Below are 18,597 nucleotides of genomic sequence, written 5' to 3'. Positions count from 1 at the left end.
CTGTTTTTAGTACTACTGCGAGCATTGCTGGGCAACTATCCACTCCCGACCAGGTCGGGAGTTCCACAAGCCGCTGGTGAAGGAGGGCGCGGATCGGCCTCGGGCCGTGCCTTTCCGCTGGTGTTAACCCCAGCTGCGTTGTCCCTAATTATCTCGCAGCCCTAGCTAATTAACTACCACCTCTACCAATATCCCCCCCTCACCCTCCCTTCACGTGCCCCAACCAACCGTCACTTCCCCCTGCCCCCCCTCATATTACTTACTTACTTATCTACAACAAGAACACAGCCTCAAAACTGCTATTACTACTACTACCACCACTCGATCGTTACGTACTACCACTACTCTACTCTATTACCACTTATTACTATTACTACTACTACCACAACTACTATTCTACTACAAATTATTACTACTACTACTACTACTCCACTGCTACTACTTCAAGTTGTACCGGTTATACTGGAGGAAGAAACCAGCCGCTATTGCCCGTCAATCGACGAGAGGCTCTTGGCGTCGTTCCGATTTTCGACTTCGTATCCGTAACGGCTCGCTAACAGCCGTCAATATGATCGTCGGATCAAGCTGTGCCGATCTGGATGACTTTGCTGAAGCGAAGACAGATTTTGCAGCCAACGAATGCGCCAGAAGACAGCAAGGAAGAGGAGAACGATCGGATCCACGCCGAGCCGACATTGTCGAGCTGGAAGATAAAGAAAACGAAGAAAGACACACGCCAAGACACAGGATACGAAAAAGAAACGGACACGGATTTTCAGTATATCGATTACTCGTACACGTATAATCCTAACTGTCTGCGCTGTAAAATGCACCGGTTTTGTCCGAAAGATCGAGTATTGTTAGTTACCGCAAGTCTCGAGGAGCGAGTAAGCGAGCTGCCGCCGCCGTTGCCGCCGCCGCCCTCGTGTACGTACTCCGCGCCGATTGTCAGCACCGAACCTCCTCGAGCGTTTAACGGATTTGTCTCGTGCTTGCGTCTCGATCCGTCGCGGATCGCCCCTCCCGAGTTCGATTACCGCGCGCCGAGAGAAACCGAGGAGTTTCTTCTCGCGGCGTTTGCCCAAGTCTTGCAGGATTTTGATTTTGCGAAGTGCAACTTGGGTGGACACGGGCGAGGCGACTCCTCGACGAATGGGACTCGTACTTTCCCGCCGACGTCGTCCGTTTGTACGAAAGCCGGACGAAAGCCCGCGCTCCGAGCAAAGTAGTGATTCCCGCGTGACGAATGTTCGTAAGAAACGCGAGTACCTGATCCGACGCGAGAGTGTGTTGCCAGAATGAACGAATGGGCTTGAAAGAGAGTGCGAATAACAAAGTAACCGAAGGAGTAAGAGAATGACAGTGGAAGCGGCGAGAACGGAAAAGACGCGTAGGTGGTGAGGGCCGGTGGGGAACCCGAACAAGAGCGATAGGAAGAAGATAGAGACGAATTGTTCGCATTGGATGTTAATCAATAATGAAAAAAGCCACGCTTCAACCCGCTGTGTAGGTAATTCTCTGTATCAACGGACACAACACACACACGACATACACACGGTTTTCTAGTTATTAAGAACTTATTAAAAGTATGTTACATAGATGCGCCGCGTAACGCCTTTCTCGTGCGGACAACGCGGTCGCGCGCTCGTAGGGTGACACTTGAGAAAATAATTTTTTACTAATTAACTTATTCAAGTGAGAAAGAAATAACGTAGAAAAGCAAAATACAAAAATGAAACATAAACGGAGGGGAAAAACTGAGCAAGAAGAGGCGTCGCACGGGCGGCGAAAGGTGAGATGAACGATGGTCGCGGTAATTCAACACTTGAAGCGCGAGCGTGCGTGCAAACAGCTGTATACGACATCGCGGCGGTGTGCTCTAGGTTGCCCGAATCTGCCTAGCCTAATATCCGCGTGCCGAATTTTCTGTACATTTTTTTTTCTTTTTTTTTTCGGAAACCGGTGACCTCGCTCAAGTTAAACATCGCGAGGCCGAGCCGCAAGTGTTGCCTGCGAAGGAGAAAGAGTCCACTATTCGTTCGCGGCGAACGTGAGAGCCGAGAATCGCCCGCCCAGAGTTCACTATTACTATGTGCAATACGAACGGCTACTCTCCGTATATTCGGAACGCAATTTCTCCTCCCCGGACGTTCACTCGGTAAATCAGCGCGGAAATACTCCACGAGCCCCTGCGCGTTACTCTTTCTCGCGAAACGAGCGGCGTACCTGATGGATTCTCCCTCGCGGTAAAACGATTCACGCTCGGCTTCGCGGGGAGGTAAGATAAAAACGAAAGGATACGAAACGGGATGCAAGAGGGAGGGGGGAAGGTGTAATTTCTCGAAACCAAAGTAGCAATAGGAACCGTGAATCGCGAAACACCGAAGCGGTATTAATAGAATTGATCGTATCTAAATAATTATTGTCTTTATACGTCCAATAAATGATTTGCAAGAGTGTGCGGCGCGTCTTGAGAGGGTCGCGTTTCGCGCGGAGCATATAGAAAGTGCCGTATGTTATCCGCTCTCTTGTACATAAGTACCGATCCCTCTCTTTTAACCGATTAACCGGCGTTTATTAATCGCGGCCGCGAGTATGCACGTTTTCTTAATCCTTTCAAGACGAAACGGTCATCTACGCTGGGTGTATATAATCAAATCGCCGTAGTTCAAATAAAGGGAAAGAGTTGAGGCGTAGGATTTTTATTCTCGAAGGGTAGTATAGAGAGAGTCTTGGCAGATCCACAGGATCCTCCGTAAGTTTTAAACACGACGCCTCCCGTCGCGCGTTCCTTCACCGAATTCGGGAAGCGATTTCGGCAACGTTCAACCGACCTTTCGACGCGTTTTAACCGGAAAACGACAGCAACTTCCCGTTGTCGTCTCTCATACGAGAACACATTAACATAGGCTACTTTTGATAACTAACCGAGTAATAGAGGAAGCGGGCTTAGTTCTAATACCGGACGCTCGTCACCTCCCAGTGACCCTTTTGTTATGCAAAAAAGGCGTGTCTCTTCACAATACTTCCGACAATAGCCGGGTCGTTCCTTCGCGAAACGGCCGAAAGGTCGCGGGCTCGGGAAGCGTCGTGCTCGGAATTAGTATGCAACGTTGTGTGTTTCGCTTCGTAGATGACAAAAAAAAAATAAAAAAAATAATACCACATTCTGTACGTAGCAGCAGCAGCAGTAACAGTCGGAAGACGTAGTTTAAACCTCGCATGACGAGCCTCTCTCGCGATACTCTTCTTCTGTACACGTATCGGACTTTGTACAATCCGCGACACAAACACACACACATGCAAACACAGGAGCACACAGCACATGGGCGATTGCGCGATACATATATGCGTACGGATCTAACGAGGGCAGAAACAAAAGGGAATAATCCTTACATACACATCTATATATACACATATATATTTATTTTTTTGGTACTCCTTTTTGTACATATATATCTGGTCTCGCCGCGCGTAAAAAAAATGATAGGAGCGGCGTTTATCAGGGCACCGCACGGGAGGGAATGCGTTATTACTAGACGGATGCTGCGTGAGAGGCGGCCGCGTTCAACGACGACCCTCCGTCCCTTCGTCCGAGACGCGTATTCGGCCCGCGGAACGCACGAGATAACCGCGAATGGGGGAGATTGATAAATCTAATACGATAAAAGCGAAGGAACCTTTGTCGCCGGCTTTTTGACTCGCGCGCTCTCGATTAAGGGACTTTATTCGAACGAAGCGCGGATGAAATTCTCAGATAAAATACGAACGAAGAGAACCGTAAGTTAGGAACGAACGAGTCGCGCGAGAAGAAAAGAAAGGAGGTGGGCAAACTAATATGTAATTATATACGTATGTTAGTAGTAGAGCGAGTACGTTGAATTTCTCTATCCATTGCTATCTCTCACAATAGTCTAAATAGACACGATTGATTTTGATTTTCAATGGAGGCCCGGGATCGTTTCGACCGAGAGGAAAGGATCGGCGGGAGAGATGTGCAATGACCACGCGAGAACGGAGGAATTTAGAAGAGAGGTGCGAACGTTAGTTAGTGCAATTTTACATGCGAATCACTGAGCGAGAGAAAGAGAGAGAGCGAAAGTGAGAGTGAGAGAGAAAGTGTCGTAATCCGTGCGGCGCACGTGGGCGGTAATTAAATTAATTGAAACGCAGAGCCGCGATCGGGCATATCCGTGTTGTTATCGCGGGCAAATTTATATATATGTATATATATATAGGTATGTATACATACATATATGTACGTATATCAGAAAAACCCCGGCGTGCTCTCGCGCGCCCAGGCTCATATATTAGGCGAAAAATTCTTCTCGTATTACACACACATGACTATCACGGAGCACGATTGTCAAATAGGCACACGTGCGTGATCACACTCTCGCATGCACACATGTATACACACACATACACACATGCGGGCACACGCTCCACTAATCAATCGATATAATTGTGTAGCGAAACTTACCTAGGTACCAATTCACCTAAATCAATTGATAACTAAAAATATATATTGATATATACATATTATATATATAAATATATATTATATATATAGAAAGAAAGAAAGAGTAGCGTCGTGTTCCAATGCTTGATCGAGCGAGCACTTGGACAGAGACCGAGACCGATTTTTCTAGACAAATTTTTCTATAATGTTCAAAAAGCGGATAAAAACGTGCGGGAAAAAAAAAGAAATAGACGAGTGAGAAAAGGGAAAACAGGATGTGTCGTTTCCGTTAAAACGCCACTGCGGAGCCTGTTTCGGGAGCGCATACGCGAAAGTACACTTAATTCTGACTAACACACATACATACACATATATGCGGTATGCAATGGACACTCGCATACAATTAAAAAGCGCAAAATTCGTAAATGCGAGTATACGAACTTTTTCACGTCGACAGATTCTTATGATACACAAACTTTCTTTTCGACTCTCACGGACATGTTCTATCAAACACGTAACGTTAAGTTACATTCGTGTCTCTTTGGATATGGGTGTCTAGTTAAATGTTCAATCTCATTGTGTGTCGGGTCGTTGCGCGGGTTTCAAGCTCCCTATCCCCGATTTTCCCCCTGCCCCTTCGCCCCTATTCCCCGACTCAGCGTCGTGTACCTCTTTGTGCAAAACACTTATTTTTGTGCTAGCGATTTATAAGACGCAACGAAGGGGGAAAGAAACGTTAAGTGTATTCCGTGCGAGAGCGTTCGGGCTCGTCGTTATGGATTCCCGTGAATCGACCGAGATTCTTCGCTTTAGGCTGACACGAGCGCGATACTACGATCACGATGACAATACGCCTTGAATTTTAATGACGTAACGAGTAGCGATCCGACCTAATTATCGGTTTCCCGAATTTCGATAAGGGAGTTTCGTTGCAGCTGCAATCGTCAACGAACCCTCGACCTCGCGTTGGCCGCTGACGAGTTGTTTCACGTCGATTCCGGTGAATCTTTTACTCTGAGCCGCCACCGGATAAACTCTTTTCGAAATTGAAGGGTTCGACGCGACGAAGGAAATCCAATATTGGAAAGAACCGTTTTCTTTTTATGTCCGAAGGCAAGAAAATAAACGCCAATTGATCGAACGTCGCAATTGTGGACCTATCTCTCGTAACACTTCACAAAATAAATTCAGAAGCGTTTCTCGCGCCGAGCCCTTCAAATTCGCGTCTCTACGGCGGCGATCTCCATTTTGGCGTAAGCACCACGTCTAATCTCGTCCGGTATCTTCGTTTACACGTTTGGTTCGAAAGAGGAAAAAAAAAATCAATGAGCGACGAAACCGTGATCTATATTTTTCCGGTGGATCATCGATTTCATTTCGACGATGCAACGATCGCGAGATCCCGAAGAGAAGTGCATCGAACATTGAGTGCGCGCCGGAACGTGAGAAAATCGTACGATCGCACGAAGCGAACATATCACTCCGCCGATCGGTCAAGACTGGACGGCGGTGCTGTCGCGAGACTGCCGACTCCTCCGGCTCTTCTAGTTGTCGCGAAGTTTGCCGCACAGCTGCATATCTCCGCGGGATTATTTCGCTGATCACTTTTGCTTACCACCGTCGCAAATAATGCACGTTTTTTTCCGAAAAATTACGCGCGACGCGCGCGTCTTGACTTCGTCTCTCGCAGGCGGATTGTTTCGCTAGTTGAAATTTGTTCGATAACCAAGTTTGTGAATGAATTCACAATTAATCGTTACGTTTTATAATATTTAACAGATAATATTACTAGCTAGTTTGATTGCAGTTTATATTTTTTGTTTTTTTTTCTTTTTTTAATTTTTTTATTACTTGATTAAGCAATTTCAGAGGTTTTTTAAACACATGCCTTTCCGCAAAAGCATTGTGATTCGCTATAGAAGTATTGTAATCGCGTCGGCTAGAAAATTGTAGGATAATTAGGAGGCGCGATTTAGAGGCAGAAGTTTTACAATAGATTTATAAGAAGGCATTTTAACGCGCTTTATACTTCGCTATTTCGGTACGGAGAACTCACCTGTTGTTTTATCGTCGAACGCCTTTCTTTCCGCTACAGGAGCAACTTCTCAGATTCCGCCGGAACTGGAAATTCTGATCGTCGTAGATTTCAACGAGCTCCAATTGTCAGCTTTTGGACTGATCGCGGCGCGGCGAGCTAAAAAAAGGCGAGAAAGAAAGTGAGAGAATAATATATAAAGCCGCGAGAACGCATATATATGCACACACGGCATGCACACGTTCACACACGTACACACACACACACACACACATACAGCCACTGTCAAACGTCTCTGTAAGCGTGGCGCGCAATGAATAGTGAAACGAAGTAATCGCGAGACTACTTCCGCGATACGGAGCTAAAACGTTTGAGGTACGCCAGTAACAAGAAAAAAAAATAACAAAATAATAATAATATGTTAGGTGTGATTCTTCACCTCCTTTGTAATATGTGTGATAAAGCATAATATATAATAATATAATGACAATTATATATATATATATATATATATATATATATATATATATATATTATATATATATATAAAGTACTAATATATAATTGATAATAACGATTAAAATATCTAATATATTGTGACAGACTTTGAAAGGAAAGAGAAAAGGAAAAAAAAAAGAGGAAAAAAGAAACAAAGAAAAACAGAATGTTGAAGAAATAAAGCGAATGCCGCGCGATACGACAGTAAAGCGAGAGAAAAAGACGATTAATACACGTGATTAATCATCGAGATACGTGGCGCACGTGTGGGGCCACGAAGGAGGACTAGACAAATATCGGATCTACTGTCGTTCGTGTGACTCGCGTATAATTAAAGATAAACGTAAAACGCAAGCGATAAGAGGAGCGAAGGAGTTGGAGAACGAGAAGGAACGCTAGTGAGAGGGAGAGAAGGGAAGAAAAATTGATTAAAAAGAAAAAAAAAACGTGGAAAGGAACGAGTAACAATGGTAGTCATTTACGATAGATTTGTATTTTTCAGTGTTGAAAAGTTTTTTATACCGCTGTTATATTCTTGTCTAAATATCTTAGTTCAGAGAAGTTGCGCGAGTGCGTGTCTGTAGGACATTTCTGTATGTCTGCATGCGCGAGTGGGTGTCTGTATGCGTGTTGCGTGCGAGCGAGGGGGTGCGTGTGAAAGAGAGAAAGAGATAGGCGCATAGGGCGCAAAAGATAGGAATAATCTGGAGAGAAAAGTGCCGAGGAAAAGAGAGATCATGGGATCAGAAAATCAACGAGAGAGAGAGAAAGCGAGCTTGCGAACGGCGGAAGCTGCGTGAGTTTACCGTCGAAATTCTACGCGAGGACTTGTGCCGACTAATCTTGAAAAGAATCGCGAAGACAAAGCGCGATCTTACGTACAACTTATGTAAAAAAAAAAAAAAAAGCTGTAAAAATCGGCACTGTTGCACGATTCCTCGCGTGAAAAGACCTCTCGCGAGATGCATCTTCTCATAGGCTTTCCTTTGTGCGAGAGAAGGAGAATCTCGTAACGAGAGGACTGATAGAGCCCATCATCGTGAGAGCGAAATGTCGCGGGAGAGTGAAAGAAAAAAGAGAAGCGAAAAATGTGTGCGCGTTGCATAAGTAGAATTCCTAATACCGCGCGACTTATCATGCGAGAGAGAGAAAGAGAGAGAGAGAGAGAGTGTGTGTGTGGGTGTGCGTGTGTGTGTGTGTGTGAATGCGAGAACCGCGTACACCTCCTGCTCATCCTCTGATGTACCGTTTTCCGAGTACGATTTAATTAATTAATTAATTTTTATTTTTTTAAATAAAGTTATTATTCTTATATTTTACGATGCTATATAGATAAATCTTACAGTGTTTTGTAAATAAGAGAGCGATCACCATACAGATCATCTTGCTCTTTGTTTTTTCTTTTTGCATACAAGTGCGCACACTGCACACATACGACACGCAAGCGTATATACGTATGACCGGGCTCCGGTAAGAAAATGCCGCAACAATTGTTTTTTAACATGCGTAACGAGCTCAAGGATTGCAATAGCTTTTATATAAAAGTACCGTTCATTTTACGATAACTTTGCCAGTTATCACATCGGAAAGTCGCCGCAGAACTTTTATCGTCCTCCTCTTTTCCCTCGTACACGTATACGCGCGCGTGGTCTAGTGTGTGACAAGTGTTCCATCTCGCCTTTTGAGATTTTGATGTGAGATCGATCTCGAAAAATTAGATTAAACTTTTTACTTTTCCTCGAAAGGGTGGACTCGGGAGATCGCTGTTATACCGAAGTCTTCACACGACACGCAAAGACGTCACGTAGTCGACCGGCGCAAACGTGGAGGGTGACGGGCGAGACTCGCACGACTCCGTCGCGATGATGTATAATGAATTTTGTAAATTTGTATTAAAACGCATCGCCCGTCGGCGCTTCCACGCGCGCGAAGACCGGTCCCAGCAGATTTCGGTTCCCGGACATAGATGCCTTTTTCCCGTTCCGCCTCCGACGCGTCGGCGGGCGCCGTTCTTCTATTTTCTGTTCTCACAAGATTTGTGTAATTTTACGGAATATCGACGTCGCGAGCACGCCATCGCGACGGCGGCCGATTTTCACCGTTAGCCCCGAGGTACTCCGCAACGATTACCGCTGCGATTTACTGCGATCTATCACTACGATTAAGATTATTATCACTATTATCAGCCACTGTTATTACGCTAGAGTCATTACTTTAGACATTTCTACCAAAGAAATCGGAGTACACGCGCGACACACACGTACACATTTTACACATACACGGATACATACACACACGTGCGCGCGATTCAAGACGGGAGAAAAATCAGCACAGATTCGAAGGCTGATCGAGAAACCGCGACGAGAGAGCTTCGCCGACATCCTCGAGATCTCTTCTCGATTTCTTGTAAGAGGAACAGACCACCGAAACGAACGGGATGTGTCTTAATTACCTTAAGACATACTCTATGAGTCGCGCCGGAGAGACGTCGAGGAACGTCGATACGGAAATTAAGTGTTGCCCGCGGATTTAGGAGGTCCGATTTTTCTTGCTGCAAAAGCGGACTCCAGATTCGCGCCGATTTCGAACGACTTGGGCCTCGACAGCGATCGAGATCTCCTGTTCTTTTGTTTTATCCCGTTAGTTGATTAGTGGCGTACGTTGAATGCGAGGGCCGCCTTTGTGTTCGCGGCTCGGCCGATTGCCCCCGCGCTTAGTATAATTCGAATTAAAATATGTAGATGTGCGTTAAATATATATATATATATATATATATATATATATATATATATATATATATGTGTGTGTGTGTGAGAGAAAAGGAGAGCGAGCGAGCGAGCGAGCTGTGCGTGTGCGTGCGTGCGTTTTTTCCGTGCGTGTGTGTATGTGTGCGTGAGCGGTAAGCTTTAACTATTAAAAAAACGGCAAATCTTAGAGCGTGAAGATAACGCAATAAGCGTAACGCTGATAAGCCGAGCAGCTGGGCGCAGTGCAATGAATTGTGTTAATCGGAGACGAGACGAGGGGAGGGTCAAAGTGTACCACCCATCCCCCTCTGATTTCTTCTCCCCTTTTTATTATCTTTTTCTCGAGGGCGATCCACCGGAAGTGAACATAGCCCAGCGTTAGGCATAGGCGCGGGAAGGGAACCGGAAAACGAAATCGACGAGCGTCCTGGCGTCCCCAGAAGCGAGCAAAACGAGAGAGAGAGAAAAAGAAGAAGAGAAATCGATGATCGGTTGGGATTGTTTCTCGGGGGATCAGGGCGGAAGTGAAGATGAGGCCGTCTGTCGACCTCCCCGCGCACCCCATCCCCGCGTATTAGCGGTTCGCTGTCCCTTTCTAGTTAACAGTCCCGTCTCTTACCTGTAGCCTACACACGTACACGTGTACGTCAGACACACACAGACACACACATACACACGTGTACACGCATACGGGCGGAAAAGGTGGGAATTGAGTTAAACCGGGTGCGTCGGCGTGCCCGGGTAGTCGAATTACCGCGAGGAAAAAGTATAAAAAGAAAAAAAAAACTTGCAGATAGACCCTCTTAGGTGCGAAAGTAGCGCGTTTTTTAAATACTATCTCGAATTTCTACGAAACCTCGATTAGCGAATCCTGTACCTGCATTGACTAGGAAAAAATAACCGCGACGACGTGGGCGGTTTTCTTTTTTTTATATATACATACGATATATAGAATAATTACCGCGTCGAGAAGAGGGAGGAGGAGGGAGCGAGCGTCTCGCCACCGTGTATTTCGTCAAGTATTTGTAGAACCGGCTTATTGTTACTAATCTTTAATATATATATTTAAAATATTATATATAAATATATATATTATATTGCGTGTAATTGTGAATACGAATTTCTATGATCTTGTAATATATAAATTATATATACATATATATTATATATATATATATTGCCGCATTACGAGAGAGATCGGGGGGTGCAGCTTCTGCATGCCGGGCTCACCGAGTCGTGCACCGAGTTTCCGCAGTTCTTCTAGGCACTGACCCGCAACAAGTAGATCAATTTTCGGAAAAAGGAGGACGGAAAGCGTGCGCGTACGTGTGTTTCATGAGCCGCCAGGCTCGCTAATAAAATGTCTATTAATCTCCCGCGCGGATGCTTGCCCCACGTTTTGCCCATTTCTGGGTGATCCGGCTGACGCAACGTCTGTCCCGCGAATTTTCGATTCGATCCGCGACGGTGTCGTTCTTCGATTTCCCCGGCGTACTTTAGATAAGTTGACTCGATGACGATTCAATCGAACTCGAGGCGGCGTGACTCAATCAGCAGCCCTTGCAGCTTCCGCTGGAAAGAGGAGCTCACTCGGAAGGCAAATAACCCGGAGCCCTCTTTGCGTAACTTCTTTCTGACTCGGCGAGCGACGACTCTCTCTGTGATCGAGTCTCTTCGCTCGTAGGCTCTTTCTCGCGTTTTGCGCGCTTAATCTCGTCCCCCAGGGTTTTCACGTGGTTATTGAGAAATATAGAAGGCGCGTGGTCGATATTTCCGAGAAGAGAAGCAATGACGAGAATTTAAAAGTTGAATATTCGAGAAGACAAGCACTTTGCAATTAGTTAAACGTTTTCACGAGACTCGGGTCTCTAGAGGAAGACGAAGGGGCGATATTTTCCCAGAGCATTTAACGTATAAAATAGCGTTTCAAAATTGAAAAAAGAAATTTAATGTTCGCGAGGAGAAGATAAACTATTAGTTACGTTTTTCACGAGATATTTTAAATCTTTAGGAAGAATAGACTCAATATTTTTCTCAAAAAAAAAAAAAAAAAAAAAAAAAACAAAAGGAAAAAACAAAAAAGAAGGCATTTAAGATTTAAACGTCGGCTCTCTCGGCGGGGAGAGCGTCCTTCGAGGTCGACGAGGCTCGATGGAAATAGCGAAATTAACCGGGATCGCGTCGGGGTGACGGCGATCCCACGGATTCAGCGAATGGCGAGATGATTGTATTATCTTCGGGGGAGGGAGGGGGTGTAGGCCGCGTTGGAGAACACTGCTATCTCGAGTTCAGAGATCAAGATCGTTTTGTCTTCGGCCAAGATCGATCGGCGGGACACGTGTGCGATGCACGGCGGCGAAGTTTATCTGTCGCGCGTATTACACCCCCACACACACATACACCACCCACACAGAGAAAGAGAGAGAAAAGCATACAGCACTCTTGACATGACGAGGAGTTTGTTTTCTTTTTTCCCTTTTAATTAATGTCTTTCGGGAAGGAAGTATAGGAACCTAGTGATTGATTTAGGACGAAGGGGGTGAAGTGAGAAATGCGGGGGATGAATGCGGGATGAAAGTAGGCGAGATGTATGCGATGTGCCGACTCACTGATTGTTCTTAGCAGCTAGCATTGTAGCGTGTCGATATAGGAATACTAAACGATATAAATCACACGAGAGCGCGTCCGCGGCTCTGCCAGCTTGAAGGAGATGAACAACGGAATAGACGTGGCAGGTCGCGACGCGCAATCGTCGCTAGCCAATTTGCTCCAATCGATCCCTTTTTTTGTACCAATTCTTTTTTCTAAATAATATCTCTTTGTATTGTAATGTGTATTCCATATATGCTTAGAGCGAAGCGGACTTTTTGTATCAAACACACGCGATACTCGACGCGCGCGCGTCTATCACGAAACACACGAGTCTAAAAGAGAGGAGTTTTAAAACGAAACAAAAAAAAAAAAAAAAAACAAAAATATAAGTAGCGAATTTTTTTACGACCATCGAGACGAGATTCGTCGGGTCGATTGATGATCCTACAATTAGCTCGTGAACGTAGGGCGGCTCTTCGATGCCGCAGTCGCGAGGGATCTCTAATAATAATAACAATAATTATTATTGTAATTACGATAAGGATAATAATCACACGCGCTCTAATGAACGGGATGTTCGGACAGATGAGGACGAGTGGACCGATCGGCGGCCGAGGATCATCGGATCGTCGCCGGGCTACGATCGCGGGACGGATTGCTCGTTTGACGAACGACGCGCGACGAACTAACGGCTGTGAAACGACAGCGGTCTCGAGATAAAAAGATACAAAAAAAATCAAGAAAAAAAGAAAAAAGATCGTAAATTCGAACGACGCGAAAAAATTCTTGTAGACCCAGCACTTTCGGGCGCATTGTCTCCGATTCCCGCGGAATCGATTGACGGATGCCTCGATCGATCCTTCCTGAGCGACGACGAGAAGAGCAAAGGGAGAAGGGCGGGAGACACGCGGATAATGAAGTAGCCCTTTCCGCGTGGTAAATATTTTTTTATACGACCAGTCGTCTGGACGCTGCATTTCGGGGAAAAGGCCGGGAACGCACGGCGAGGTCAAGGGAGGAAAATTCTTAAGCGAACGTGACGAAGGGACGGCAAACGGGGTGCGCGCGGTGATCGAGCGCGAGCCCAGTCGCAGGGATGATAAGCGCGTTAATTCTAGGACGATGATTTTTTACCTTTTTCTAAAATACGTCAATCGACTTAAGAGTGTTAGTAGTCACATGTTGATGTTCGATATATTCGCGGACTTTCGGTATAACGGGGCGCGCGTCTGGCAAAGGAAGAAATTTTCACAAGCGTGCCTGGGGTGCGTGAGTGCATTCGAGAGAAGGCAAAAAGTGCGGCAGCGAAAAGTGAGCGAACGCGAGAAGGCGATCACAAAGTCGCTGCACCCGCGTTTGCACGCCGCAGATGTCGAGAGAAACCACGGACGTCGACGAGAGAGTCGTCGCGTTCAAGCTGGCGGTCCAGCCGCGCCGAAATCTTCCGGATCTCATTTTTCTACGGGGCGAACGGGCCTCAGTTCTTCGTGTTCTCTCTGTTTCTGTGTTCACGTTCGCGAACTGCTGCTGCTCTCGTGAAGCCAGCCACCGAAAACGCGCGATCGAAGGTAGCGCTTTAAAAAAGAAAAATTAAGGGAACTACGTTTCTCGAAACGGCGCTTTTCTTGAAGGCACCAATCTTTAGCATTTTACACCGTCTCGCATGTCTTGTAATTAAGTAACGGAGCTCATTGTCGATCGAAATGCAATTGCATTGAGGCTCGATGGATTATGTGGTCGCGTGTGTGGAGATATTTATATATATAAATATATATATATATATTTTTTTTTTCTTTTTATATTTTACTTTTGTATCTCCGCCTGAGTGTCGTCACACGCTGATCGAACCTGTTATTTTCGATAATTGTGTCAACACTATTTTTTTTTATAATTAAATTTTTATTAGGTCACAACTTAATCGCAAAAAATCAGCACCCGCAATTAATGTACGATAATAAATTATTTGGGAAACGTTTTAATCTATCCGTCACCATCCGGTCGTTTACCCTTGACATCTGCATGTCATCTGCGCGAAACTATTGTTCTTATGTTTTTAATTAACAGATATTTTTTTAGTAATTTTTTTTTTGTAATTTAATATACATAAGCCAGTTTTTTAGTGATTTAATATACAAACGGAGTACCACAAATTTATATTTTATAACGATATCTATTTTTTTAATTAATAAATACTTTATTAATTTAATACATAAACGCGGACTGTGTGTATACTGTGTAAAAAAAATGGAGAAAAACAAAAAAAAACAAAAAAAAAAAAAAGAAAAATTGACAGTTATATTTTATAAAAGTGTTTTATAATGTAAAACCCTTTTTATTTACGAACCGCACGTTGTACCGAGAGCACGTGCGACAAAAAGAAAGCAGGCTATGCAGTTTTCCGAGCTCCCGTCACCGTGAGAGGGCCGGTAGCGCAGTATTATTTACTCGTGGAGAAGGCGAGGAGGACGGAAATCGTTTCGCATTTACACCTCTCAACCTCGAGGGATCATGGAGTTCGTGGCGAGATTACTGGACCGCATCTCGTCGTACGAAGATCTCGTCGCGCTCGTCGATCCTCGCGATCTCTGATCACTCCCGCCGGCTATGCTCAATTTGCCCGTTAACCCTTAACGGCGAGCCCTCGACCGGTCGTCATTGAAGAAGCCGAAAGAGGAGCGCGATCTAAGGGCCAAAGGGCCGGATCGTATTCTCGAGCGAACGTCAGATTTATTTATTTTTTTTTTTTCTTTTTCTACGCGATCGTAAAGAGCGAAGGGACCACCTCGCTTTTCTTCCCTTCTTTCGGAAAACGATCGCCCGAGTCCGAAGAAAATCGACGTAGGGAAGAAAAACCGAAGTAGAAGGGACGAAGGGAACGTGAAATATCCTACAAGAGCCACCGCAGCAGGCCAACGAACCGGGGAGCCCACGCAATATGTTATCTCTATCCGACGAAACCTTCGTATAAATGTAAAAGATAGCCGTGATTGATCGATAATCGTAGTTTAATTAGCGCGTAACATATAATAGAGTTTATTTTTTGGTCGCAAAATATTGTTATAAATATACTTAGCCGAGAGTGCGGGGTGTATGTTGCGCGTGACGTGACGTGACGTGACGTGCGTGCGTGTGCGTGTTTGTGCGTGCCCTTCGTGCGAGAGAAAGGGAATGGGAAGAGAAAAACACCCCAGAATGGAACGTGCGAAAGTGCCACGCGTGTGTAATACATGAGTATGTATGTGCGTGCAATTCGCCGCTGCGATTTAATTCGTGACGAGTGTGTCGAAATGCGCGGCTCCGAAAGAGAGTGCACCGAAAGAAAAACCCAGTCACTTTCGGACTGAGCTGTAATTTTACAATTTAGTCAACTAGATTGCTGGTTGGAGATATAAAACTATAGTTAAGACCGGAAATGACTGTATTTTCTCTCAGTGATAGAGTCAACGAGATTCACCAGCTTCTCGTCTCGGCAACCTGACGATCGCCGTGTACGTTGACTCCGAGAATTCATTCTCAGAATAATTGGGGGAGGAGGGACGTTTTCGTCGCGCCGGTCCAGCCGATTTACAATCGCTTCGGGGGTCTGCTCGGTGCAATGGGGGGTGGCGTCTTTAACGAACGTTCTTAACGAGAGGGTCGCGATAATAACGGCTGCGCTATCACGCGTCGTTTCGCGACGACCGCTGACGAAAACTCCTATCGATCCTCGCGCGTTTAGTGCTGACGCTGGGAAAAGGAAAGCTCGCAATCTGTATGCCGGATTATTTCCCTTTTGTCTTCTCATGTTTAAAAAAAAAAGGAGAAAAAAAATTGACGAGATATCCGAGAGCGTAGCCGGTGCTAAACGCGAGAGATTCCCCGCGGACACGCGACGAGATCTGGAGCCGCGCGGAGAATATATATTGTGGCATTAATAACGTTAAGGTATATCGGGCATATGTGCGGGCAAAGGGGAGCCGTGATGCGTGCGGTTTCGCGTAGGATAAGTTTTTTTTTCCTCCCCCACTTCTCTCCTGTTGCAAGTCGAGCGAACATTTTTACCGTGGACTTTATAGCGCAATTGCTCGCGGTCTTCGCCGCGAGAGGTGTCGTTGGATCTTTTATTACTTCTTTCAAATTATATGCGTAACTTAGTCGAGTCGGTGCGTAAGCCGCGCGACGATTATCCAAGAGTTCGAGTTTCTCACGTTCTTTTCTGCTCTTCCTTAGCCGCGGCCGCCGCACGTGGCACGGCGCGGATACAGCGGAAGCAGAAATCGTCTTTTACGCTGACGTAGCATATTAATAAATGTGCATGTACATATAAATGTATAGACCTACGACGAGAGGCAGCACGCGTGAGAGAAAGAGTGTGTACGAGAGCGGCTAGAAAGAAAACAAATATCGGATGAACGGAGGAGAGAAAGAGAGAGCACTGTTGTCGAGTGCGCGGCGGGGCTTTTTATCGCCTTATCAATGCCTCCTTGATTGATTCTGTCGGTGAATCCTGCTCCGCGAATTTTAAAAATTAAATCTTCGTCAGCTTTAAAAAAAAAAAAGAAAAAAAAAAATACTCGGAGCTATTTTATTCTTATCTCTCGAAGCGAAAGCGTCAATTTTTTCTGAGATTGCGTTGCTAGAAACGTGACTTATCTTTGGCGGGTGAGGCATCCGTTAATTAAACGGTCGGCGATAACGAGACTTTCCGCGCGCGCATGCACATGCGTAGGCAACGACATTGATATTTATTAATTATCAGCGTGCGACATCCCGACGATTTTCCCGGGGGTTGAAACGACGGGGAAGACCGTCCACCCTCCGGAGGACCGCTCGCGGAGGGATGCGCCCTGACTCTCGTCTCGTTAGAAACGATTTATCAGTAGAGTCGTACTTTCATGCTCGTTTCTCGATCACACTTACACACCGTACACTCACACACACACGTACACATTATTATAATTACCCAAAAAGTAACTTGTACTATGTAACTATTACTATTTTTATGAATTTTTGTACATTTTTCTAATTATTTTGTATAATAATCGTTAGCGGAAAGAGAGATAATGGCAGAGTCTGACACCCACCTCCCCAAAAAAGTGTTCAAAGCGGAGAAAAGGAGCTACATCGACGACGAAAAGAAACATAAAGAAAAAGAGAGAGAGAGAGAAAGAGAGAGAGAAACATAACGAAAAGGGAGAGCGAAATTTCGGCGTGAGTGTGCCTGCGATTTTAGGCGCGAATTTACGCGCGAATTTTGTGCGAATTTGCGCGCGATTGTATGTGTGCGAATTTGAGAATTTTGAGTAAAAGAAAATGTGTTTGAGAGAGAGAGAAAAGTAAAACGAATAAGAGCGAAAGAAAGAGAATGCGCGGCAGAGATGACGAGCGAATGAAGTTCGCGTGCGTGTGCGAAACTTATTTGCGAAAGTAGAAGAAGCGCAAGAAAAAAAAGGAAAAAAAAGAGAAATAGTAGGCCACGAATGTCGACAATGTAGTCCACCGTTTGTCTGTGTAATCTTGTCTTAATCTGTCTCCTTGTCTGTCTGTTTGTCTGTCGGTTTGTCTGTCTGTCCGTGCCGCGGTTCGCAAGGAGATGAGAATCCGCGAAGATCTCTCGAAAGACAACGGTACTTTTTCTCTGAAACATACGACGCGATAACGACGAAGACGACAAAGACGACGATAATTTTTATGTTTTGTATTAAAAGTAAAACGCGCGACGAAGTTTCTTTGCGAGGAACCCGCGAAAGATATATATATGTGTATTTATATAAAAAATTTATATGCCTACATGAATATATATCGTAGAAAAGAAAGTGAGAGAAGGTGAGGAAGGAACGGAGACACGAAGAAGAAGAAAGAAAGGGTTAGATTATCCGGAAAGTATAATTAAAAAAAAAAAAAACACGATTAAATAATGTTCAAAACGACGATAAAATAAAGTAAAAAAAAAAAAAAAGAAGAACAAGAAAGGAACTGGTAGGAGCGAAAAAGATTCAAATAATTCCGCAGGCTTTCCACAGGCAGACGCCGCGAAAGGCGAAAATGTGCGAAGAAAGAGAGAGAAAGAGAGAGAGAGAAAAAGAGGAAAAAAAATGATCTACTTCGTATTTGACGACGTGTTTGTTATAATTATAAGAGTCACCTTTTCTTTTCTTTTCTCGAAATGAAATGCTATAAAATAGATCAATTCTTTCATGGATACATGGTGTCCTGTGTTGCTTTTGATCCCGTGCCGCAATTCCTAAATCCTCAGCGTGAAATGCGTCACAGCATTCCGGAGC

The 18,597-nt window shown here is 45.0% G+C and overlaps 1 protein-coding gene across 1 annotated transcript in view; it reads left to right on the top strand.

Annotated features, from left to right (window-relative positions):
- Window positions 1-18,517, top strand: part of Orb2 (cytoplasmic polyadenylation element-binding protein orb2) — a 130,090-nt gene extending 111,573 nt beyond the window's left edge. The window contains exon 8 of the mRNA XM_070658397.1: window positions 11-18,517. Coding sequence (XP_070514498.1) covers window positions 11-127 — 117 coding nt within the window. The 3' untranslated portion in view covers window positions 128-18,517. The remainder of the gene's footprint in view (window positions 1-10) is intronic.
- Window positions 18,518-18,597: the final 80 nt, after the last annotated feature.

The sequence above is a fragment of the Cardiocondyla obscurior genome, linkage group LG06 (genome assembly GCF_019399895.1).
Source record: "Cardiocondyla obscurior isolate alpha-2009 linkage group LG06, Cobs3.1, whole genome shotgun sequence".
In the NCBI taxonomy this organism is placed as follows: domain Eukaryota; kingdom Metazoa; phylum Arthropoda; class Insecta; order Hymenoptera; family Formicidae; genus Cardiocondyla; species Cardiocondyla obscurior.
The sequence above is the reverse complement of the archived record's forward strand: the minus strand, read 5'-3'. Positions and strand labels throughout refer to the sequence as shown.